At 53.4% G+C, this 24,472-nt stretch overlaps 1 protein-coding gene across 2 annotated transcripts in view; it reads left to right on the top strand.

The window, feature by feature from the left end:
- The window catches only part of CTNNBL1 (catenin beta like 1), a 151,871-nt gene extending 127,942 nt beyond the window's left edge, over nucleotides 1-23,929 (top strand). Inside the window, exons 14-16 of one of the 2 annotated variants that reach the window (XM_028524505.2) lie at nucleotides 14,125-14,262; nucleotides 14,500-14,572; nucleotides 23,738-23,929. In XM_028524505.2, the coding sequence (XP_028380306.1) occupies nucleotides 14,125-14,262; nucleotides 14,500-14,572; nucleotides 23,738-23,826 (300 nt within the window). In that variant the 3' untranslated portion in view covers nucleotides 23,827-23,929. The remainder of the gene's footprint in view (nucleotides 1-14,124; nucleotides 14,263-14,499; nucleotides 14,573-23,737) is intronic. The other variant, XM_036009813.1, reaches the window with a different exon arrangement.
- Nucleotides 23,930-24,472: the final 543 nt, after the last annotated feature.

The following is a 24,472-nucleotide window of genomic DNA, read 5'->3' on the forward strand; positions in this document are numbered from 1 at the left end:
CGTATCTGTTGTTTTAATGAACGATTCATACTCTTTCCTACAAGACTTTCCGAAGACTTTCGTCACATTACGAAATGATCCTTTTCTTGCCCTGGCTGATGTGGCTCAGTGGATTGAGCACCAGCCTGAGAACCAAAGGGTCACTGGTTCAATTCCCAATCAGGGCCATGCCTGGGTTGCGGGCCAGGTCCCCAGTAGGGGGCGCGCAAGAGGCAACCACACATTGATGCTTCTTTCCCCCTTTCTCCCTCTTTTCCCCTCTCTCTAAAAATAAATAAATAGGATCTTTAAAAAAACACACACAAAATAATCCTTTTCTTGCCGTTTTTCAAAGTCTGTAGTAGACTTCCTTTTCCATGTGACCTTGATTGGCTGTATCACTCCATTTTGTTTTCTTGCCTTAAAGACACCCTTGAGGCTGTTGAACCTCACTGGTGGGTGAGCCAGTGTCAGCGCCCGCCCCCATCTGTGCTGGGCCGTCCGCTGTGCCCCAGGCCAGGGAGAGAGACAGGAGCTCGGAGACAGTGACCCTGCTGTCCACGCCGTTTCTCTTCACCTCCCCTCTCACAAAACACACCGTCACTTATGGTCCCGGTAGACAGGTCACTGTGTTTATCATTCTTGTGATCTCCCCGCACTCCCTAAACCTAGTGAGTCCTCAGATGTTTGTTGATTGATTGAATTGATTGACTGGACTTTCTTTTATGCAGTGAGACTACTACAAGGCAAAAGGCAGAGACTAAATCCTGAGGCTGGTCTTCAGATGCTAGCATGTCCCACACAGTCCTTTTATTGCACGCACACCACGCCCTTTATTTTGTCCTTTGATTCAATGCTCCTTTTCCATCGTTTCTTCCCTTTATAGTAACTCGTGCATGCTGGGCACTTAGTGAGTGTTAAAGGCATGTAGTAATATATTATTTCTCTTTGTCTGAATGATAACTAGACACCAATTGAAATTTCCCTAGACTTTTGTAAGGAAATAGCCATGAGACCACCAGAACAGTAGGTCTGCTGGAACCCCCCCGTGTTATCTGCTGAAGGAGATTTTTAGGGGTGGTGCAGGAGCCCCTGGGAGCCAGGGGACCTGGACCTTTAGCACAGACACCACCTCCACGCCACCGCCCAGCCGTGCCTGTCATGGCGCCTCACGCAGCCCCGGTTTCTCAGTGCGAACAGGGGGTCAGCCCTAAAGGTGATTTCTGAGGCGCCCTCCAGCCTAACGTTTTCCCTCTGGTTCAGGTGAACACCCTTTGGTAGCTGCCATTTTATGAAAACGGGATGGATAAAAAGCACAGGGAGGAGTTGATCACTGGCTGAGTAGTCTTCTCCAGGGGGAGAAGCCTACTCCAAACCCCCGGCCGCAGTGGCCTGTGGGCGCAAGCAGAGCTTCGCTCAACTACCACCTGAGCTCTGCCTCCCGTCTCCCCTTGCTGCTCCCCACCCCAGCCGCCCCCGTCCGTGGAAAAACTGCCTTCCAGGGAACCAGTCCCTGGTGCCGAAAGGGTTGGGGATCGCTGTTCTACAGAGAGGAGCGGCAGCCTAGAAGGTTTGAATTTCAGCTCTGCCACTTCCTAGCTCTGAGACCTCGGACAAATGAGTTGACCTCTCTGAGCTTTGGTTTTCTCATCTGTAAAATGGAAATAGTACCTCCCTTTCGGTATTGTAATGAAGATTACGTATAAGTATATAAAGTATTACCTTGCTTAGTAACTAAAAGCTGCTGCTATTGCTAGATTTTCCTAGCTTCCTTGCTAGAATTCTTGCATTACTTTTAAGTAAGCCAGGCAGTGCTTTTCTAAGAACATCCTCCTTGCCAGATGTCCCAAAAGGAGCCCCTCTAGCAGACCAGAGTGTATTGGCACCATCAGATGCTCTGTTTAAAATGAAGCTGAAACAGGCTTTTTTTGCTTGTTTTGTTTTGAGGGAGACCAGGTAAGCTGTTGGCCGCCAGGTTGCAGCTGGCCTGTAGCTGTTAGGAAACTTGGCCTGTTTCCTGCAAGATTATCTATTATCATCGTTGAAGAGGGTGTGAAATTGATTAGCAGTGACGGAGAGTAATCACTGCAGCCACTCTCCCCAGCATTCACAGGGCCTCTGCGTGCCACAGGCACGGAGCCCCTGCCATTCCCTGACAAACATCTGTCTCCTTGATGCCAAGGCCGTTCTGCTGGGCACTGGCAAACATTCCGAGGCCATTAGTGCTCGGCAACCTCAGTGTTGCTCAGAGAGGTGGGCAGGGTGGGGGTGAGGGATGCACTTGTGAGCGGTGCTTCCTGCCAGCACTCAGGCTCCGCCCTGGCAGACGAAGCCGCCTCACGGGTATAGAGTGACTCGGAACAAAGTGACCTCTTTTTCACCTCTCCTTCACGCAGCCTTCTCTCTTAAGTCATAAACAATTTGTCGCCTCACCCCATCCCACTTCCATTAAACCTGGATGTCCTACACCCATTGGGAACTCAGTAAATATTTGTTGACTTGGATTGAATGCTTATTTCTCAGGAGTTTGATGCCATTAGCTGTCAGATCAGTAATGAATAAGTATCTCACAGTGCCAAGTCAGCAACAAAAAAGATCGTAGATGACGGGGCCAGGTATTGACTCGGATGACGGGATCGGGCACTGGCATTTTCTATTGTCTCAGAGCCGTCATCTCCCTGCAAACTCCAGACTTTCATGGGTACAGTGCAAGTGTTCGTGGTTTGCAATCGACCAAGATGCTGGCGAGGATCCAGTCATTCGGCAGATGTTCTTAAGCACCTGCTTTGTGCAGGGCCCTGGGCTAGGCACTGGCGGGGGGTGCAGGGTGGGAGTGCTGCTGAGGGCTGGGGGACCCGTGGAGCAGGAAGGAGTCATCCGCACGAAGAGTCACTCTTGGCAGTCTGTGGGTGAGGCGAGATTCAAGCTGAGCCTTAAAAGCTAGAGACGTGCAGGGCATTTCCCATCTGGAGAGGGCCAGGAGCAAAGGAGGGGCGGCGGGAAGGCAAGTGAAGTTTGGGGCTGCGTGGTGATTTAATGCTAGGAGCAGGTGTCAGAGGGAGAGTCTGGCTGGGCTTTGGGGCCAGGTTTCTTCCCGATTCTCCAGCTCTGGACACACCCCCTAGCTGCCCGCCGTATTCTTCCTTACCAGTGTTTTGTTTTTAAGGCCTATGTCCCAACCTGTGTACTTTGAGGAATTCCATAGGTAGGTATTGCTGACATAGATACCACACACATGAAAGCTACTTTCACAGGGCCTGGCGTGTAGGGGTGGCCAGAAAACCTTTTGTTTTATTTGTAAGGACTGTCTACACCCCTCCCCAACACACATACACACATTGCCTTCCCCAGTACTGCAGGGTTTTGCACGATCTGAGCTGCCCCTACTTCTCGAACGTTCTGCCTTGGCTCTTCTCCCACTGATGATGCCTCCTCTGACCTTCAGGTGTCAGCCGAAATGCCACCTCCTCAGAGAGGTTTTCCGTGATTGCCACGTGTAAGCTGGCACCCTCATCCCCAGTGCCTCTTTATAACCTGTAGTTACTTTATTTGTTTATTCTTTGTTTCTGGGACTGCAATCTCTCTTGTTCATTCCATCCCTAAGACTTACATAGTGATTGACACATAGTAAACAAAGGACCACCACTCGTGAGATGAGATGAATATTTGCTCATTGATGTGAAGACAGATAGAGGGTCCCGGGTTTTCTGTATTATTCCTTAACTCTCATTTTTAACCCTAATATTTTTTTCTCTATGATTAGCTCTGTAATCAAAAATACTCAACTATGTAGAGTCTATGGCATAACTAGCTGTATTTAACACAGGGGAATACTCCTGTTTGTTTAAAGGAGTCTGCACGACAGATTGATAATTTTGTACATATTCAGCTCAAATCACCCCACTGCAATAATCTGTAAGTGGCAGAGCCTTCCACTCTTGGGCGGTTGCCCGCTGCTTTTGTGTTATATTCAGTGGACATACCCTTGGGGTTCCTGGTTAACAAGATTTGACCTGAACTTTTAAAGGGCATGTAATTCTTAAGACTCTTCCAGTGAGCGGAAGTGCTCCATGATCTGTAAATATCTGGGGTGCCTGTCTCAGCAGATTTCACCTGACTCCACAACAGGGAGCCCGGCAAATGCCAAGGACGACGTCCTGACTTCTCGGTTCCTTCTGGCTTCTGTTGGTTAAATGCACAGAGATGCCTGGCTTCTGACTGTCAAAAGTAAGACATAATTATATAGGCAGGGATTTGAGGGAGGAGAGTCTTAGAGAGTTTTCCCTTTTTTAGTTCCTGGGAAAATTATTCTCAGCAGGTTTATTCAATAAAGTGTTCTTACCACATACTTTGCTCCATAATGACTTACAAATTGCATGCTAATTTTGCCACAGTTCAATCATTCCAGGCTTCATCCTGGAAAGAGAAAGATGGACTCCATGTAATGAAACAGTATCCACAGGATTTAATGTCTGAAACAGACTCTATTTCCTTAGCATTTGACACTCAAAGGTTTGTACAGACGGGGGTAAAGTGCAGAAATGAAATTGTGGGGTACATGACCCTAAAGCACTGGTTAAGTAGACAATGGAAGTGTGGGACCGCCACTGATTCCTCTGCCAGCTGTGCCGGAAGCTGCTGGGGCAAGCTCACAAAAAGAGAATCCTGCTGAGAGTGCCTCTCGGCTGTTCTTTAAACCACGGCTCCAAGCCTCATCAGTCCATGAATTGGCCAGACACAGCTTAGAGCCAGTAGAGGCCAGGGACGGGAGTGGAGGGGAGGGGGGGTGTTGTAGTGCTTTTTCCTTTCTCCTGCTCCCCTCTTTCTTAGACACCCTCACACGCTGCCCCACGTCCACTTACCCGCCCTCTGCTGCCTCCCTGCCCTGCCTGCCCCTTTCCCAGTCACAGCCATCCTCCCTGCAGTCGCAGAAGTCGGACTCTGCCACTTACCTGGCCCTGGGGTATGTGGCAGTGTTTTGATTTTTTAGTCCTTTCTGTCCCCTTTCAGTGGGGTTCATTGTCTCTTCCCCGCTGATGTGTGGAAGACCTGGTTCTTTCAAGGCTAGCTTGTATGTTGTCAAAATTCAAATGAGAAAAGTCTGGGAGGATTTTTCTGTGTTTGTTTTTTAGTAAATTTAGGAGTTGAAGACACACCTGTGATGGAGGCATTCCACTAGCACGGTCCAGCCCCAGCCCCGCCACACGGGAACCCTTCCTTGTGGCGGTCAGTGCCTCATCCCGTGTGCACGCTAGTCTTCATTTGACTTCCGAGGTTCATTTTGGAGATGAATGCAGCTGTTTGTAAAACCTGACACATGCTCATGCACGAAGGCCAGCCTGACGTGTGGTCAGCTTCCCGTTTTGGGGCACAGCTCTGGCCTGAGATCCTTGGGTTCTCATCAGAGCTGCTGTCAATTAGCTGTGTGTTCTCAAAAAAAAAAAAAGAAAAGGTCCCTTCCACTATTTCTCCAGCCTTGGTTTCCCCGGCTGAAAATGACCTAGTCTCTGAGATCTTTTCTCTAACAGCCTGGAGGAAGATTTTTGTTTTGCTGGTGTTTGTGCCTTCCCATTCCTACTTACCCGTCTCTTCCACGGTTTAAATTTTCCCTTGCGTTGGAAGAAAAAAGAAAGTGGCCTTCTCTAAATGATGGGGCAATTCCTGCCCATGCCCGTGACCCCTGTTGGGGCTCTGAGTCATGTCCTCTCTTATTAAGGTGAGAGGGATTCCTGCAGGCTTCATAGCAGCTGCTTTTGTGACTGTCTCCTTCCATCAGCCAGGGGCAGCTCTGCCGCCTGTCAGGGGCAGATTAGAAACGGCATCCACATACTCACTCGGAAGCCAGGGCCTTGCCTGCTGAGGGAGATAGAAGCCGGTGGAAAGGTGTTGATTTGGTCTCTCGAAGATAAATTAACATTTAAAGTGAGGATGTAGCTGGGGGAGGGAAAAACACACGCAACCCTGCAGAAGCGGCACCTGGATGGCGCACCCCCCCTTCCTTGTGTATCTTTGGGGATGAATCTGTTTATTTTAGCAGCCCCCAAACAGGCGTATGCTGCTGCGAATTGCAATCTGTTCTTCTTAATGCGCCATTCCCTGAATTACCATCTAAGTTTTTATTCTAGTCCTCTCTTATAGAATAAACAAAACAAAACCTTTCAGAGATTTTTTTTTTAACTCTTCCAAATTGCATATGGAATTTGCTAGTCTAGCTACAGGTTTCCCTCCCCAACCACCCCCCACTCACCTTTTTTTTTTTTTTACGTTTTTTTCAATTTATAAGGAAAAGAAAGTCTGTCCTGGCCAGCTCAGTTGTCCTGGGTAGCTCAATTGGTTAGAGTGTTTTCCTGATCCACCAAGGTTATGGGTTCGATCCTCTGTCTGGGCCCATACAAGATGAAACCAATGAATGCATAAATAAGCAGAACAACAAGTCATGGTTTCTCTCTCTCTTTCTTCCTTCCTCTCTAAAATCAATGAGAACATTTTTTTAAACTTTAAAATAAAAAATAAAAAGAAAAGACAGGCCAGGAAGCTAGGCGACCTTACATATAATGCTATTCATTGGCAGTGGTCCCCAGGTATGGCATAAAGAAAAAGACCCCATCTGTTTGCTCATAAGGTAATACTAGAGAAGGTCTATAAAACAAAAGACTTCCTCCTTCTTTGAGTTGTGGGTGGGATCACAGGCTTAGAGCCAGACTCATATTAGTTTCGATCCCGTCTCTAACACTTCCTCAACCATGAGCTTTGTGAGATTTCTCTTTAATAAAGCCTCAGTTTCCCATATGAAAAGTGGCAATAGTAATAGTTCTTATTCTTAGGGTTTGACGAGAAATGAGAGACCCATGAGTGTGCTGAGCACAGTGCCAGGCGCACAGTGAGTACCCAGGAAAGCTTGCTAGTGGGACTGCTCCAGTTTGGCTGCCCGTCTCTTGCCAGAGTGAAAGCACTAACAGAAAAAGGTCCTGCTCTGGAAATCATGTTCCACGCAGGTCTCTAACTGAAACTCTGTCGCAGTCACTGGACATCTGTCTCAGCTTTTACACCTGTGAAACCTGAAGATGGTGTTTGCCGCACGTACCCAACACAGGCATGCGCAGCCCTGCGCGTTAGGTGAGGTTAACGTGGGCACGCTGCCTCGAGGGCCGTGCGTGGGTGTTCAGTTGTCATCGCTTCACGGAGACAGTCCCCTTCACTCTCTCGAGGTGCAGGGTGAATGAATTAATCTGTGGGAGACCTCCTCTACATCTTAACTCTCCTGTCGGATTTCAGATATGACTCACCATATAGACAGGTTTTTCACTCTGAGATTCTGTGAGATGTGTTTACGGTACTTAAGTCGGTACGGGATGTGTGGAGCTCTCTCCAGTCTCTATTCGTCATATTCCCGTTTCTAGGGCACCTGACGTGCACGCTCACATTGTTTTAAAATTCCCTGTGGGATGTAGAAGCAGATCCAGAGGTTGTCTGTTTCTTACAGGTGAGTTTACTTTACTAATGAGAAGATGAGCTCATCGTCAGTGTTCTGTTGAGGTAACAGTTATGTCCTACGTGAGGCATTTCTCATGGTACAGGGGTGTCGCACTCATTTTCCCCGGGGGCCACATCAGCCTCGCGGTTGCCTTCAAAGGGCCGAATGTAACTTTAGGACTGTGTAAATGTAACTGCTCCTTGACAGTTCAGCGAGAGCTCAGCGCTGCCTGTGGGTAGAAACAAGGGGCCGAGCGGGATAAAACAAGGTGGAGGGCCTTGTGTTTGCCACCTGTGTCATAGTGGGTCTTCTGATGGCCTGGGGGCACTGTCCATCAGCAGTGTCAGTCTAGCCATATACCTGTATACAGGCAGAAATCGATTACATTCGGTTATGAAGGTGCTTCCGTCCTAGATTTATCACAGGTTATCAAAGCTAAGAGGGAAGTTCAAGAGCACCAGGTCAAGGAGGACAAAGGGGAAGCTCACCACCACTCCCCACCCTGCAGCCAGGGCGGACATTGCTAACTGACTTAATTGTTCGACTCAACATCTCAACCCTTTTCCAATGTGGTACTCTACAGCCATTACTTAGGTTAGACTTGACCTTCAGAATGAACGCTCTCTCTCTTCCCTCAGCCAAATCAGGCTTCTTATTTCCAAGCAAAGAAGCTAAGGACAAGAAAAGTTAAATGACGCCTAAGGACACTAGTAAGTTAGTATGAGAGCTGAGGTCATTTGCTTGGTGCCCTGTCCCACCTTGACAGAGAAACTTGTTTATAGAATTCATACGTCATAGTTCAGAAAAGTCCTGATACCTAACGTACAGGCTTCTCGTGCTATCAGAGGGTCTCCTGAGTGTCAAAGAAGGCAAAGGAGGTTGGATACCTTCCTTAGAATGAGTGTTCGTGGCCTGTCAGTTCAGTGCCCTGTGCTGAGGGGCTCGGGCTGCAGGTCTGACCTGTGCGTGGGCCGGCTGGCTTCATTCACTCGGGTCTTTGCCTAGTCACTTCTGGAATGTCTCTCTCCGGCCAGCTGGGCATGACTTCGTTCCCCCACCACTAGTGGGGCGAGCCTGCTGGCATGTTGCCAGTGCACAGCCGTCAGTGTCTGGAGCAGGCTCCTTTCGTCCTTCTGGAGCCTTTTATAAGGGAAGTCATGGGGTGGAGAGAAGTTCGTGATGATTTACTTTTTTAATTGCTAGCACTTCTATGTTACTGTAACGTTACTTCTCCAAAGACTAAGTCCTAGCTAGATGATGGTGATTTGAGTTGTGCTGGCAGCCATTCTGGGGCTTCAGACACCCTTAGGAGTCTTTCCAGGTGTCTAGTTCTGCTTTCGCACACACAGATGCCCGAAGAGCCGTGTCGGGTCCTTATCCCAAGATCAATTTATTAATCCATTTACAAGCTGACCCTGTCCACATGTAGCAACAGCAGGAGTGGATAATAAAGGCGACGTGCCATCCCACTTCTTTTTAAAACAGGCCAAAACTTGAGAAGATGTTCCTAAAAGAACCGTCCTCGGGGTTTCTTTTTTTTTTAAGATTTTAAAAAAGATTTTATTTATTAATATTTAGAGAGGGAAGGGAGGGAGAAAGAGAGAGAAACATCAATGTGTGGTTGCTGGGGGCCTCGGCCTGCAACCCAGGCATGTGCCCTGACTGGGAATCGAACCTGCGATGCTTTAGTTTGCAGCCAGGGTTTCTTATTTTCCATCAGAGTGATACGTAACTACACTGCTGCTTGAATATTTCCCTTTAAGCTCGGAGCGCACACTTGCATTCCACGTCCCCGAGTGCACTCAACAGTAAACGTTCCGGTGGCAGAGTCGTCACCAGCTAGATAAGGTGCCGTCCTGACAGCAGTCACCTTCTCTGTGTGTCGGTTCCTGGGATGCTTCTGAAACTGTCAGGGCGGCGACTTTGTCTTAGAAACCAATCTCTGCTTCATTTCTGCGCGTGTTCAACGCAGCGGCAAGGATGCCTTTCTCGGAGATGAGCTATAGTTGTATCTCAGATCTACATTTGAAAATTTCACTTTCAAATCCTGCGGCCGTGTGTCTAAAAGTAGAATGTTGAACTGAACACTGTCAGAGTGTTGAAGTTCTGAAGAAAGAGGGAAAATGGGGTTTCGCATTGCTCTCTTGGGTCCATCCTTTGTGAATGACAGTATTTAGAGAAACTGGAAGGGAGGGTATGTGTGTGCCTAGGTAAAAGGAAATCAGATTGTGGGGAAGAGTGTGAGAAAGGAAAAATCACCAGGGGCATTTCTGACCTAACTGAGAAACTTAATTTCACCGAGCTCCATTCTTGAGCCTTTCTACCACTCCTGCTGAGCATCTTCCTCGTTCTCTGGACAGCTCTGAAGTCTGTCCCTGCGCAAACGCGGCCGTGGGAAAACAGCACAGACTCGGGTTGAACCCCAGGCCTGCCACCCACCAGCCTTGGGGAGGTCGCTCTGCCTGAGTCAGTGTCCTCATCTAAATGGGGATAGTAATCCTTGCCTCCCAGTACGTGTGAGAAGGAGTGAATACACACAAAGCACTTAACAAGCCCTCAGTGAGCACTGGCTGCCCCTCCTAGGTAGATAGGTGGTGGTAGCAGTGGTTGTTACTCAGGCTGCCTTGCACAATGCCCAGTATGTAGTAATCAGTCACAATTAATGTGCCCTGGCCGGTGTGATTCAGTTGGTTGGCTGTGGTCCTGCAAACCGAAAGGTGGCCGGTTTGATGCCCGTCAGGGCATGTGCCTGGGTTGCGAGTTCAGTCCCCAGTGAAGGTGCATGCAAGAGACAACCAGTCAGTGTTTCTCTCCTTCTCTTTCTCCCTCCCTTCCCCTCTCTCTAGAATCAATAAAAGAAAGGAAAAAATTGTAAAGAAAAAAATAATATTATCTGTTGATAGCTAGAATCTGATAATCATGCATGTGTGTATACATGTATATTTTGGGTTTTTTCCCCTCTCTCAATGATAGCGATACTGCGTTGTTGTTCTCGCCTACCCTGGACAACTTGACTTCTCTATGCCGTTTTCATGCTGTTACTCCTCTGCATGGGATGCTCTCTAGCTTTCAAACCCCTTTAGCATCCAGCTCAAATGTTACATTTCCCCTGAACTGGCCTGACTTCTCCAGACAGACTCGGGCTGCCCTTCTCGTGGGTTCCCACAGCACTCAGTACAGTTTGAGGAGACCTTTATAACAGCCGTTACTGCATTTTTAAGAAACAGTTTGTTCACACTTGTTAACCTCATTAGACTGTAATCTCCCTGCTTGTGTGGACGGCTCTATTTGTCTTTGCTGCTCCCGGCCCGGTGCATAGTACCTGGGCCAGAGTCAGGTCCCGGGTAGGTGAGTGAGTGTGTCCCACTCCCAGTTCCCCCGTGTGCAGACCGCTGAGGGTTTCAGCCCCTCCCCCTCTCCTCCTCCCCCTCTTACCTGCCTCTCACATCGATCGACATCGTGGCCTCTGCCTGCCTCTCAGTGCTCAAGCCGTGTGTCCATCACACAGGCGGCCGCACGTTCCTGTTCGTGACGGTTTCCTGAGCAGTGAGTGCAGTCCGCTCCCGTCACCTCTCCCTCCTCTGGCCAGCATTCCAGCCACCCACCAGCTGGCTTCAAAGGCACCGTCCCTCACGGTTTCCCGATGCTTCGTCTTCTGCCTCATGCACTGGAGTCCGCACACACAGCTCATTAAATGGCGCTTAACTTCCCCTGTGAATCCTGTTTAACAAAGGCTTTCCAGGAGCCGACTACACAACACCAGCATGTAGGGTGCTTCCAGAGTACAGGTGTGGGTGAGGCACAACCCTTGTTTCCGGGACCAGCACAGGAAAGAGGCGCGCGTCTGAATGACAGTTGTCACAGGGCAGCCTCGGGGGGTGCCGTGAAAGAGGTACCAGTCCAAGGCTTGGGAGTTTTAAGAGCTGAAAAAATCACATTTAGTTGGAAACCTTTGAAAAGTTTTCAAAGATCGCAGGAAAAGTTTTGTAAGGAATATCACATTTTAGACTTTATATTATGGTAGAGATTGGGGGCCAGCGGAGGTGGGGTGGGGGAGAACACCAACGTCACAATCAAAGGCAAGGAGACCAGGACAGGGAGGGCACGCCTGCTTGTGCCGCGTGCATGGGTGGGACTAGTGAGCAGAGATGAAGGACGGCGGGAGGCATGTCCCAAAGAGAGCCTCAGACCTCGGGAAGGCCTTCACTGTCAACGCGTTCGTCCTGCTGTGTCTGCCGATCAGCAGCCTTGAAACTTTACCCTAAAGTCCCCTCTTCCCAGATGCCCTAACATCTTAACCAGTCCTGCTCAGCACCCGCCACTTGGAATTATTTGTAACTTGTGGGCACACTGTATGTAACCCTTTACTTCTGGGTCATTGCCTGTGTCCCCGTGGCCTCCCCAGACAGACATTCAGCTCCTTGGTGATGAAGACCAAGACACCTCCCTTCCTCCGTGCTCCTCCTCTTCCTACCTTCACTCGACCGTAGAATGGCGTCCTGGCCACCAGGCACTAAGCAGGGCGGGGACCTGAACGCTTGCGTCACTCACTCATTTTCACCTCTGAGGGAATCAGACCGGCTTCCTGTCGCCAGGGAGTCCATGTTCTGGCAACTGATGGTTCTGTAATTATGAGCCATTTACTTAACCTCTGTGTGCCTTAGATTCTAATTTGCACAATGGGATTAACAATCCCTTTTCTGCTCTCTTTAAATTTGGTAGTAAGGACCACATATATAATAGCACTTAAACGCTACGACATTACAGAAATGTAAAGTGTTAGCAGCAAATGCTTTTTGCATGAGTGGAAGTCGGCAGTGATTTTCCTTCCGGCGCCCAAGCTGCCGAACACGCCGGCATTCTTGAGCAGGAAGTCGTGGTTGTGCGTGAATGAGAAACTAAAGAGGCTCTTCTGTTTTTAAACTCCTTGGACATCAGTCCGGCGCTGCCGCACAAGCCTCCGTTGTGACTGCGTTGTGAACACTAATGCCATGACCAGATTACCAGGGAATTGGCTACTAAATGAAGTCCGGGATTGGAGGCTGGGATCTGTCAGGCAGGGCAGAGCCTGGCGAGCCCGCAGCCCGCCTTCACCTCCTAGACAGAGGCCCTCAGGAGCGGGATGAAAAGTAGCCTTGTGTTGCTGCGGGCTGGCCCCCTGGGCAAATAAAAAAGTGCATTATCTGCGTCTAAATAGTCTCTGAAGGATTCTTGTTGGAGATTGATGGCCATCGTGGTAAGTCCTTCGAGTTTGGAAGAGTGGAGAGCAGAGTCCCCAGGGCTGCCGCCAGCGACACGAGCCCGAGTTGTCAGAGGGAACCACGGCCGTAAAACCACTGGCAGGGTTAAGAAATGGAACAGTCCATTAAAAAATGGACTGTTGTCATCGGAAGCTCGCATGCACGCAGTGATCGCCTGCCGTCCTGGGGAGTCTGCAGGTCTGCAGGTCGTGCGGAGCAGCTCCCTCACTCAGCTCTTCCGAGAGCTTGGGGCCCCACACAGAGACATCTTTTCCCTGTCCTTCCTTCCGGCGGGGGTGCGACTGAGCTGGGAGCACCAGGGCAAAGTCAGTGCCTGCTCTCACAGAGCGCACAGTCTAGCCTTGGGAGGTAGAGGGGGGCGCAGAAATGGGGAGCCGACGATGGCTGAGATCGCTGTGCGTGTGATGCGCAAGGACAGGTCACGCCGCGAAGCAGCTCGTCGAGTGCGCTTGGGAGTTTTGGAAGGGGGGCATCGTTAGCCTTAAATAGTCAGGAAGGGCTCTGAGGCAGAGGTTGCTTGAAAACAGTGTTGGCTTGAGAGATACCCCAGAATCCGCAGGAAGGGCTCTCTTGGCAGGGGTGGCGATGAGGGGCTCCAGTGGGGGCGGAAGGGGCGATGGCGATGTTTCATCGCGGTGATGGCTGCACAGCTCTGAATATACTAATAGCCATTAAATGATACACTTTAAGTGGGTGAATCGCCTGGTGTGTGAATTGCGTCTCAATAAAGCTTTAAGAAACTGAGTGGACTGGAGAGGAAAAGATGGAGACGGCAAGTCTGACAGGTCTGGGGTTTCAATGATTCAGGAAGAGACTCGAGTCACTTACTGGGGCTCTGGCCTGAATTAGGAGCCCCAGTGGGCTTAGGAAGTGAACCGGAAAGGTTGGCGGCATTTGCATCGGATAGAACGGAAGCCCAGAGTGACACACAGACAGAAGCTGGGCGCACGTGCCATCGGCTTCACCGGGTTCCGAGACAGACCTGTGGAGGAAGGGGACCCTCTTCCCCGGGTGTAGGCTGATTTGGAAGAGAGCTAAGTGTCTCTTGTAGAGAGGTTGTTTGCGGAGGCCAGAACCAAAAAGTAAAGAATGAGTGGAAGCAGATAAGTAGCTTAGATTTGTGACCCTGTCAGCTTATTTTTTTTTTTAAGTGAAACTTTCGCATGAGATCATTTTGGTCTTGACTCATATAGGAAAAAAAAAAGACTACTCTTTCCTCCCTGGGTGCCTCGTCTCCATTAACAATAAGAACATAAGGAAGATATTGAATAATAGGAGATAAATCAAGGTGGAGTGGTTTTCTTTTGTTGCTTTGTTGTTGGAGCCACTAGTCTTGGGGGTATCACGGGTAGACTAGAAGCCTGTTCTCCCCACTCTGCTGACTGCTTCCAAATACTCGTTCACGTCTAGGACATGGTCCGGCGTGGGGAAATCATAGACAGCGACATTGAGGATGAGTTCTACCTGCGGCGCCTGGATGCGGGGCTCTTCGTGCTCCAGCACATCTGCTACATCATGGCGGAGATCTGCAATGCCAACGTCCCCCAGGTAGGGGGCGCTTCCCCTGGACCGGCCTGTCTGTCCCCGCCTCCTCCCTTGCCACCGGCTTAGGTAGAGGCTTTCAGAGAAAGCAGTGGATCACACTGTCCTTGAATTCCTTCACTTCAAGTGGGCCCCCTTTTTGAGGGATGGGAGTGAGGTGAATGCTTTCACTATGGTGTAGTCAGGTGTCTGCCGAGACAAGTGATACTTTTCCTTTCACTCCCCACTCCCCCTCCCTACTAGATTCGTCAGAGGGTTCACCAGATCCTGAACATGAGAGGAAGCTCCATCAAAATTGTGAGGCACATCATCAAGGGTGAGTTGGCCTTGCTTGTGTCTGGGGCTTTGGGGAATCAGGTGGTGCTTTCGAAAGAAACAAAAAATTTAGTTTCAAACTGCATGTGGTAGAAGGAGATTGCTTTCTAAGGGGGTAAAGACAAGGAAGTAACGGGAGATACTGGAGTTGTGCGGGCCGGAAGGCCGTGAATTCGGGCGTTGTGGTAAGGGAGGAAGAGCACACCTGCCTCCCGGCCTGAGCTGCGCCTGCCCCCGGCTGTGTGAGCGTGGCCTAGCAGAGATTTTGCAAAGGTTCACGAGACACTTATAAGAGCATCCAGTCTGGTGCCTGGCTCAGTCAGGCAAGTTTTCCCTTCTCCCGCACCTGCCCTGGCAAGTCCCTCAAACGCTGTAGCGTCTTTGGCTGGCCCTGACCCAGCTGCCGTGGCTCCCGAGGGCCCTCCAGTCAGTGAGCAAGCCCTGGGTCACCGGGAGCTCTCAGGGGGCCTGAGCCCAGCACCTGAGCCGAGTGCCGAGACGCATCTCTACCCTCGGGCCACTTAGCACAGACCAGGGCACACGGCGGAGGGAGGCCGTGTCGGACTGTATGTATAGTACCCATAACGCCAGGTTTAGGAGAGAGTCAGGATGGACTGAGTGATGGCAGGCAAATCACTTTCTCTCTCTGGCCCTTGTTCTGCCCATTTCTGAGGTGAGGGACTAGGCTGTGTGTATGCAGAGCCTTTGCCCGTAAGTGGCTTAGAACTCCCGTCGCAGGCGGGAGGCGAAGGTGCAGATAGGTGTGGAGGGAAGTTGAGAGCCCGGAACCAGGTTACCTTGGGCAAGTCACCCAGTTGCTCTGTGACCTCAGAAAATGGGCGAGAGGATTAAATGAGGTGGTATGTGGAAAATATCTGACCCTTAGTAACTTCTCAGTAAATGTTAGTGATGAGGTTTATGAAATATTGTGGTGATAATTATCACCATCATCATTGTAAGTGAGGCGTGGCTAAAATCCCACGGGAGGCCCTAGGAGAGGAGCAGCACTGAGCTGGGTCTTAGAGGCCAGGACAAGGACCTTCCAGAAGGTAGGGACAGTGGCAGTGCAGGCCTGGCCTGGGAACCAGGAATCACGTGGTCAGCACGGCCCTCCCAGGCAGGCGGAGATGGTGGCTGGGCAGCACCTGATTTGCAGGTGGAGTGCGTGGGCTGCTGGGGTCTGTGGGCTCCTCTCTCAGAGAGAGGAGAAAGGGAGAACCCCTCATGAGCCTAGCCCGGGATCGTGCCTTCCGCGGCGGCACCCTGGGTGCTGCCGTCTCGCTCTCGGTGTCACACTCACACGAATTAACTGCTCGGTGTCATGCCGCCTCCTCCCGGGGGTGTAGCTGTAGTGATTTGCAACTCCAGCCTTTAAATGCCATTTGCTTTTTACACCCACACGTTCAATTAGAACTTTTTACTACTCCTAGCTCTGCTCGCTTGCATTCAGGCTTCTCCGTACACCTCTGTCCCTGCAATCAAAACAGTGATCTCCTGAGAAAGAAAAAGTGTTCTTAATGGGCACTGACACGTAGTGAGTGGGCTTTTCTTTCGGAAACCCTGACACGTGTAACACCGACGCCTTCGCTTATTCAGAGTTCTCCGCTGTGGCCTGCCTCTGTCTCCCTCCCATCAGGGTTTGTTCCCCCGGTGCCTAGCAACGTGCCGGCCCGTCCCTGATGCCGAGTGCTGGCTTGCCGACTGAGCGTCTGGGCAAGCACGCGAGCCGGTGAGCGGCCTGCACAGAAGTCGTGCTCAGTCCCCCTCTCTTGTTCCTCTCTCCTGTGACCTCCGTTCCCTCCTCTGCCCAGACCCACAGACCCAGCCCTCTGGACGGGGTCCAGCCCTGTGGTTCCTCCCCGTCACCCTTCTCGGCCAGCCCGCTAGTAGCTGCCAGTGCTGCCTCCACGCTCCATCTTGAATCCTTCCACTTCTCTCCATATGTTACTCCCATCACAGCACCCAGTGTATTTTCTTCCTAGCCCTTACCACGGTCTGTGATTGTTTTTATTTATGTCTTTGTTTACCCACTTTGTGTGTCTTGTACATGAGAATGCAGGCTCCCCGATGTAGGGACATTGTCTGGCTCGTTCACCATGTCTTCTCAGCACGTAGGGCCGTGCCAGGCACACAGTGGGAACCAGTGAACACTGTACACATTGTTGAATTAAACCCTCACCCTGAGCGAATTTAAACTGGCAAATGTTTACTGAGACCCTCCCCAGGCGAGCAGTGCTACACACTGGCTTCTAAGGTACCACTCAGCACCCAACCTCCCCAAGTTCCCAGCCTCCTGGGGGACCTAGATGGGCACCTGACCGGTCATGATGCAAGTGAGACACACATCTCCACGGCCACTCAGCCACTCGGCGAGCATTGCTGGGCGTCGGCTCTGTGTCCGGTAGTAGAGATGCAACGAAGAGTAGGCAAGAACCCTGTCCTTGAGGCGTTCCCAGTCTAATGGGGAAGGATTCTCTGAAGTAGTTACAACGCGATGAGCGCTGTGTGGGCACGATGAACAGTGTGCCGGGGAGGAGGAAGGGGCAGCGGTGGAGGCACAGGCCATCCCGTGGAATCCCAGGGCACGTCCGCGCCTTCACAGGACTCTGGCCGCAGCAGCGGGGGCCGGGCGTGGATGCGGAGGCTGGAGCGCTGGGCGGGGTGGGGAGTGTGCTGGGCAGGGCCCTCGAGTTCTGTCGGGTGCACGGTGAGCTTGGGCGCCGGGCAGTGACTGCAGCGGAAGGCAGTGGGCGTCCTCACTGGGGCGCAGGAGAGATGCCAGTTTGGGCAGCTCAGAGTCATTAGTGTGGGGGTGATATTTCAACCCAGAGATTGGATGCCATTGCCCAGGTCAAAGAGGCGCCCACAGGACACTGATCAGTAAAAAAAAGAAAGTTCTCTAGCCCTGGCCAGTGTGGCTCAGTGGCTTGAGTGCTGGCCTGTGAACCCAAAGGTCGCCAGTTTGATTCCCAGCCAGGGCACATGCCTGGGTTGCAGGCCAGGTCCCCAGCTGGGGGCGTGCAAGAGGCAACCAATGGATGTATCCCTTGCACACCAGTGTTTCTCCCTCCCTTCCTCTCTTTCTAAAAATAAATAAATAAAATCTTCCAAAAAAATTAAAAAGTTCTCTCCAAATGAAAGGCTCCAGATGAAAGGTAAGAGTTCCCGACCCTGCACGCCCCTGCCTGGCTCACACCTGCCTGGGGGGGAGCCCATCTGCCTGCAGTGTTGCGTGGTGGATCCGCGCACATGGCTGCCTCTCGGTGGCCTCTGAGCAGGTGCCGGGAGCACCCGCAGGGCAGCAGTGAGGCAGAAAAAAGGGTGAGGCTGCCGTGGGGTTGGGGGCTGGGCCGTGCTCAGGCCCAGCTCTCAAAAAGCCGTCTGTCCCTGCCCCCCTTCCTCCACTCTTCCTTCCATCACAGAGCACACACACAAAGAGCCTCGTAAAGAAACCAGCTCATCAGTCTGTCCTCTTTGATTTTAATTTTGTTTTTCAGTTTGGGTTGCTTCCTTTTTTTTTTTTTTAACATACTAATTAGATGCAAGCTTCTTTCTTTGATTTTATGGCCTATATATTTCCTAAGTTTTGCTGGCAGGATGACAGCTGATGTATCCCTTGAGGTCCCAGGAAAACGCTGATGAGGCAAGCCCAGCAGGGGCCTTTTCCTATTATAGTTGGGTCCCCTCCCTGGGGATTTTCTTCCTCCTCTTCTGTTGGGGGTGCCAGGGGAACCGGCAATAATTGATGGCTCATTAAAGCCCCTCTCTATGCCGACTGCTTACTCGGTGTTCCCGAAGACCTGCCCTCCCTGGGACTGGTAGCAGCTCCGGGACTGAGGCTGCGGTGCCCACGTAGGGCCAGCACTGTCTTTGCTCTCAAAGGGCAGGTCAGACCGTGTGCTCCGCAAGGGCAGTGACAGTGTTCCTGCCTGTCCTCTCCTGGTGCCTGGCCCGTGGCTGGCGCAGTTAGTGCTCACTGCGAGTGCATGCCGGGGTGGGGCTTCAGGCTTTTTTGAGCGTTCTGGAAATGCAGATTCACAATAGGTGGAGTGGCCACTCCTGAGCACACCCTCTGTGCCAGGCTTTTAACGTATATTCTCTGGTTCTCACAGTAGCCCCAAAAAGCAGGATCACAACTTCTACTCTGCAGGTAGGGAAACCAAGACCCAGAGGCTCAGGGGAGGCAGGGCCATTACCCAAGTCACTCTTAGTGTCAGACACTGGGTCCAGGGTCAAGTCCACACACAGCCTTGGTCCGTCTGGCAGGAAGGATGCCCTGACTGTGTCGTCGGCTGCTGCACTCCTACAGCCTTTGAAGAAAGGAAAGCCAGGGCGTGTACCTTTACGGAACACCCACTTGGCATCTCGGGGGGCTAGGTGGGCACCTAACACGCAAATGAGACATGTAGGAGACCCTGTCCCGGGGAGTACAGTCCCGTCTCGGGAGAAATAACTAACCCCAGCACGAAGCAAAGCGACGAGCCAGCGCTCAGACTGCAGTGGGAACCAAGAAGGCACAGTCGGTTCTGCTGGAGATTAAAGGGAGCTTTGAGTGCTGCCCAGAGGAGGCGCTTGCTTTCTCTATTTTAATTGTGGTGAAATTCGTCTCCATGAGATGCACCGCTTCAACCGTTGCAGCCAGCACCATCACCACCACCGTCTGCCCACACGACTCACCCTTACCTCACAGACCTGCAGCTCTACCCACGCTCCCTCTCGCCCCCTCCCGGCCTCCCCCAGCCCCCGCAGCCACCCGGAACCTTCTGTCTCTGTGAAGTTGGTGGCTGAGTAAGGGGGTGGCTTCTCCAAGCAGGTGAAGGACCCCGCTGGCAGACGCAGAGGTTGAGTGGTCATCTCCTTAGACATGGAGGAGGAGCTGGGACCCGGGAATACTTTTCACTATAGATTCTTGTGCCAGAGTCACCATGGAGGCCACCGGCGAGTCTCTTAAGTGCTTTCAGTCGCCGGGGAAAGCCGCGGGGAGGCGAGGTGGGTGCTGCGCTGCTTTGCGGAGGGAAGCCTGGGGGGCGGCCGGCTCCAGGCCCCTTCGCCAGCGGCAGCAAGACTGAGCCAGACTTCCACGTGCTTGCAGAAACTGGCTCCTGGCCCTTGGACTTGCTTGTGTTCTCTATGGCTTGAAGTCTCTGAGAAGCTCGTAAACACGTATTTCCATATTGGTTTGGGGCTCTCGGTAGCCTGTGCTTTTCCTCCGTGGTTTCAGAGCTGCAGAAGCTGGCAGCGTTTGTCTTTCGACACGTGTTGGCGTGTGCATGGTTTGTGCCAGGTCGTGGCTGCGGTGGCCACCAGGGCCGGAGGAAGGCCTGTGCGCTCACCTTAGGCAGCCGCTTCCCCTCTCTGAGCCACAGGCCCTTCGCCCCTAAGATGGGATTCTCGCCTCAGAAGGATGCTGTGGGAATTGGCCGGGTGGGGTGGGGGGGGTAGAGTGTGGAAGGCACTGCCCGATGCCACACATAGTGCCTGCCTGGTGATGCCAGCTTCCTCGACTGGTTGGTCTCGGGCTAACCCCCCGGTAAGCAGAACGGGGCAGCTCAGGGCAGCGTGAATCCCGGCTCTCTGTAGCTTTGGGCGAGCTGGGGTAACGTGTCGGAGCCTGGGTTTCCTCCTCTGTGAGAACCAGACCTGAAGGGAAGGTGCCCCTCGGGAAGGCTCAGGTGGACGTGCATTCGGGCACCAGGGACAGAGTACGTGCTCAGTAAATGGAGACCCTGCCCGCCCTTCCTGGGCCGAATCCGGTGGCCTGCGGCTGGCAGCAGCCTGGGCTCAGATGCGGACAGGCCCTGCGCTCGGCCCAGACTCCCTGGGGCCTGGTTAGGGGTCGGAGGGGAGGGGATGCTTCTCCACCCAGCTGAAGTGTCCTTGGGACTCAGAGACCAGGGCCCTGTTCACATGGTGAGCAAAGGGCGGTTTCCTTCCTCTGGAAGTGCTTTCACTTGAGTGCTGTCTCCTGGGAACTCCTGCTCCTTCGCCCCAGGGAAGTGCCCTCCTCTGGGCAGCGGTGACATCACACCCTCCCATCCATCCTTTAGTGAGGGAGTCTCCGTGAGACCCGAGGCCTTTCCCTTCTCAGTTTCTCTTTTGTGATTATTTCTGTGTCTTCAAGTGTTTCGGGATGAAAGCATTGGGATTCCCCATCTCTCCCCTCCCTCTCCCTCCTGCGTTTTTTTAAAGAGCGGGCATTTTGGTTTCAGGGTCGGTGATCTGCACCTGGCCGGTGAGCACGGGGCCCCGGCCCTGCCCTGGAAGACAGGTCTCTGCCAGCCCAGGTGCCCTCCCCCCCCCACCTAACATAAACAGAACAGCTTGTGTTCCGTGCCTGAACAGTAAACCTGCTGTCTAAAGTTTGCTTTAATATTTATGCGTTCAGCACTGCTTCCTGTTTCTCAGCTCCCTCAAAGCCTTTATTATTGGAAAATGGTGGGGACGTGGAGGAGGCAGTGGATGTGTGCCCTGCTCATCCTCTTCCTCTCCCACTCCCCACCTCTCCTCTCGCCCCGCCCCACGGTTCTCCCTCCCAGCATCTCTTTCTGCCTTCTCTCTTCCTCTCTGACACACGCGCACACACGCACACACACAGCAAAGAGAACTCTTTCCTAAGACCTCTGGGAGGAACCTGTTCAATATTTATAAACTGCTGCAGCAGCTGTAATAACGAGAGGTAGCTGGTACCACCAAGATTTGCTCCAAATACGATTCTATCCAGAAACAGAGAACGAGGAGGGTAAGGGTCGGGGGTGAGGGGCAGGTGAGGCGCATGTGGATACCAGCCGCCGGGGCAGTGGGGAGCCCTGGGGGCTGGTCCCGCTGCGTCCGGGCCTGGCTCACGACGGGGCCCTGCCGGCTCCGACAGGCGGCGACCCGGCACGAGAGGCCGTGGCCCCAGCGACCTGCCCCTCAGTGAGCGCTCTGAGGCCCCTCTGCATGGGGCCTTCCCTCGAGTCTTAGCTTCTCAGCCGGATGCTGCACGCTGCCGGGTGCTGCGTAGTGCTCGCAGCGCTGGGGTTGTCCCCACAGGACGGGAAACGCGGGGCGGGTGTCACGGAGGTGAGGCCATGCCACCTTGGAGACCAGCCCAGCCCCGACGGCTGTCACGGGCCCCTTCACCACTCACTCGTGTTCTGGGGTTTGAGTTTCAGCTCCTCTGCCATTCCACATGTGGGCAGGTCGCGCTGGCTCCCTAGTAAATCTCAGTTTCCTCACGTGAATCGCTGCGAAGATTAAATGAGACGGCATATATAGGTGTCTGGCACCCATCCGTGTTCACTGCGTGCTGGTTTCCGTTCCACTGCGTGTGAGGCGTCCCCCTCCCCACACACACACACACACACACACACTGCACGGGCTCCCTTCACAGCCCATTTCCGGAGAGCAGGCCCCCTGGCTTTGTTCCCTCCCTCCCTGCAGCCGGAGGGAGGGAGCGGCGGGGGAGACTGGCCCCGGGGACCGGGGACGGGACAGTGCTCTGGTGCTCAGTGTACAGGAGGGCTAGGAGGGCGGGTGTTTTCCCCTCAGGCCTTGGCAGGGGTGATCCAACAAGGAGGTTTATGCAGACTTCGGTTACCTCTACTGCGTGTGTACCTAGAAAGAGATTAGGTCCCTCCAGGGAGGCTGGCTGTTCTTGGAAAATCACTGCCCCAAAGGACCAGACCATTCCCCCACTTCCCTCCCTCCGGGGTCTGCGAGTACATTAGGAGAGCAAAGTGTTAGTTCAATCCATTAAGCCTCTTGCTTCCAGATCATGCCTCTGGGGGCATTAAATGCTGTAATGGTCATTTCTCTTTCTCCTGGGGCAGCAGCGAGGTCATTCACAAGCGAGTAAGAGATACCACTCACCGGCAGCCCCGCAGCCTTCCCGCAGCTGCCCCTTCCTCCCATCACCCAGCCCTCTCCTTTAGGGGCCCTCGAGGCGGCGTCACAGCCACTTGTGCTGGAGGTGATGGATGGGCCTAACAGAAGAGAGTGATTTCGGGGGGGAGACACACAGCTGGGCAGGTCTGAATCCCAAACTCCGTTTTCCGGCACATGTCCAAAGTAATAAAGAGGAAGGAGGAGAAATGAAGAAGTGGCAGGAGCAAGATTCTTTCCCCAGCGAGGAGGGAGGGGGAGAGTTGCACACCTTCCCCTCTCTCCCTGGGCTTGGGCAGATTGGGATCTGCAGATGTTTTATTATGCAAAGGCCTCTTCCAAGGGCGGTCTCCCTGGCTCTGTCTCTGGCAGCTCCAGCCCAGGAGCTGGGGTCGCAGGCTGCGAGCAGTCCTCCTGACCACTGCCCTGTTGCTTGCTCACCACACTGACTGACAGCGGGCTCTCAGCCAGGCCCTGCTGGGAATGGGGGACGCGGTGGAAATCGAGGCAGAGCCCCGACCTTGGTGAAGCCCCAGTCCAGTGGGAGTGAGAGCACAGGCGAGGACGAACTGGAAGTCAGGCCTGTGATGGAGACGTCCGAACAGCGGCCACAGTCCCCACAGGATCTGTGCCGGCCCCCGCCCTGGGCTCTGAGCTCCAGACCGAGCAAGCTCCCCACCATCCCCCCCAACCCCCCCACCCCCTGTACTGGGTGTCCCTCTGCTGCTCACCCCTTCGGCTCTTTCATGAAATCTCCCCGTATGTGTGAGGTCTTCTGACTGCCACCCTTAGTAGTTTATTTACTTTTTGGTGTGTTTCCCCCAGTAGAACGTGGGCTCTGCCAGAGTGGAGCTTTTCCTCTCCTTCAGTCATGACTTTGGCCCCACTGCCTCAGACAGCGGTGCTCGGGCTTGAGCAGCACCAGCATCACTGGGAGGCCTCGTTCAGACAGACGCTGGGCCCCCAAGTCGCCCCTCCAGCGAGTTCCTGCGTGATGCTGAGGCTGCTGGTCCGGGCCACGCTCTGCGGACCACTGGTCAGGAACAGCGCCGCCCACAGTGGGTGCCCACACCACACGTGTGTTAAGCGAGCAAAGAGCAAGTAAAGGTGTGGCCGGGAGAGGAATGTGAGCCCTCAAAGGCAAGATCAAGGAGTGTGGCGCAGCTGCCATTCTGGGGGCTGCAGAAGGCGTCGGAACAGCACGCGCCTCCGTGGGAGCTGGGATTTGGGGAAGGGGGTGACGTGCCCCTGCCGCGATGGACCCGTGCCGCGGTTCACACCTGACCCCCGTTTGTCTCCCCAGAGTACGCGGAGAACATCGGGGACGGCCGGAGCCCGGAGTTCCGGGAGAGCGAGCAGAAGCGCATCCTGGGCCTGCTGGACAACTTCTAGACCCGCCCTGGCCCGTACGACGTGGACACTCTCCAGGCCCTCCTCCCGGCTTCCGCACTGCTCCGCCTGACTCTCAGACGAATAAAAGCTAGTTTTCTCAGTCCCAGGCTGGCATTCTCTGTACCAGAGCAGGGTCCTCCAACACTCGCCCTCACGCTCACAGCAGCTGTCACGGGCACGTCTGGGGCGCTGGGTGGCCCACCTCCCTCCGCCAGTGAGGGAACTGAGGCTGGGCGTGGCCGCTGCGGCTCCTCTGGTGGCGCTGCCTGTGGCGCAGCTGCAGCCGAGAAGGGGGAGGGGAAGGGGGAGGCGTTGCCAGTGACCCCCCTGGGGCTTTTGCCCTGACCCAGAGCCAGTGCCTCACAGGAGGCGGGGACTCGCACGGATACTCCCTGGGGAGGCTTTCATGGCTGTGAGGCCACCCACTGGACCCAGCCGACCCGCATCAGCATTGCTGGTGGGGGCGGGGGGCAGGGGGCTGGGGGGGACCCCGGGGCTCAACAGTTCCTCGCTGTTGGGCCCCCCCAGAAGGATGGAGTCAGGATCTCGGCGGCCCAGGCGCTGGGATTAGGTGAAGCTCCCAGGTGGCCCCCTGTGGCAGGATGGGGGCCGCACTTGGGAGTAGCCAGGCCTGGGGCCCAGGTCC

The sequence above is a fragment of the Phyllostomus discolor genome, chromosome 9 (genome assembly GCF_004126475.2).
Source record: "Phyllostomus discolor isolate MPI-MPIP mPhyDis1 chromosome 9, mPhyDis1.pri.v3, whole genome shotgun sequence".
Classification (NCBI taxonomy): domain Eukaryota; kingdom Metazoa; phylum Chordata; class Mammalia; order Chiroptera; family Phyllostomidae; genus Phyllostomus; species Phyllostomus discolor.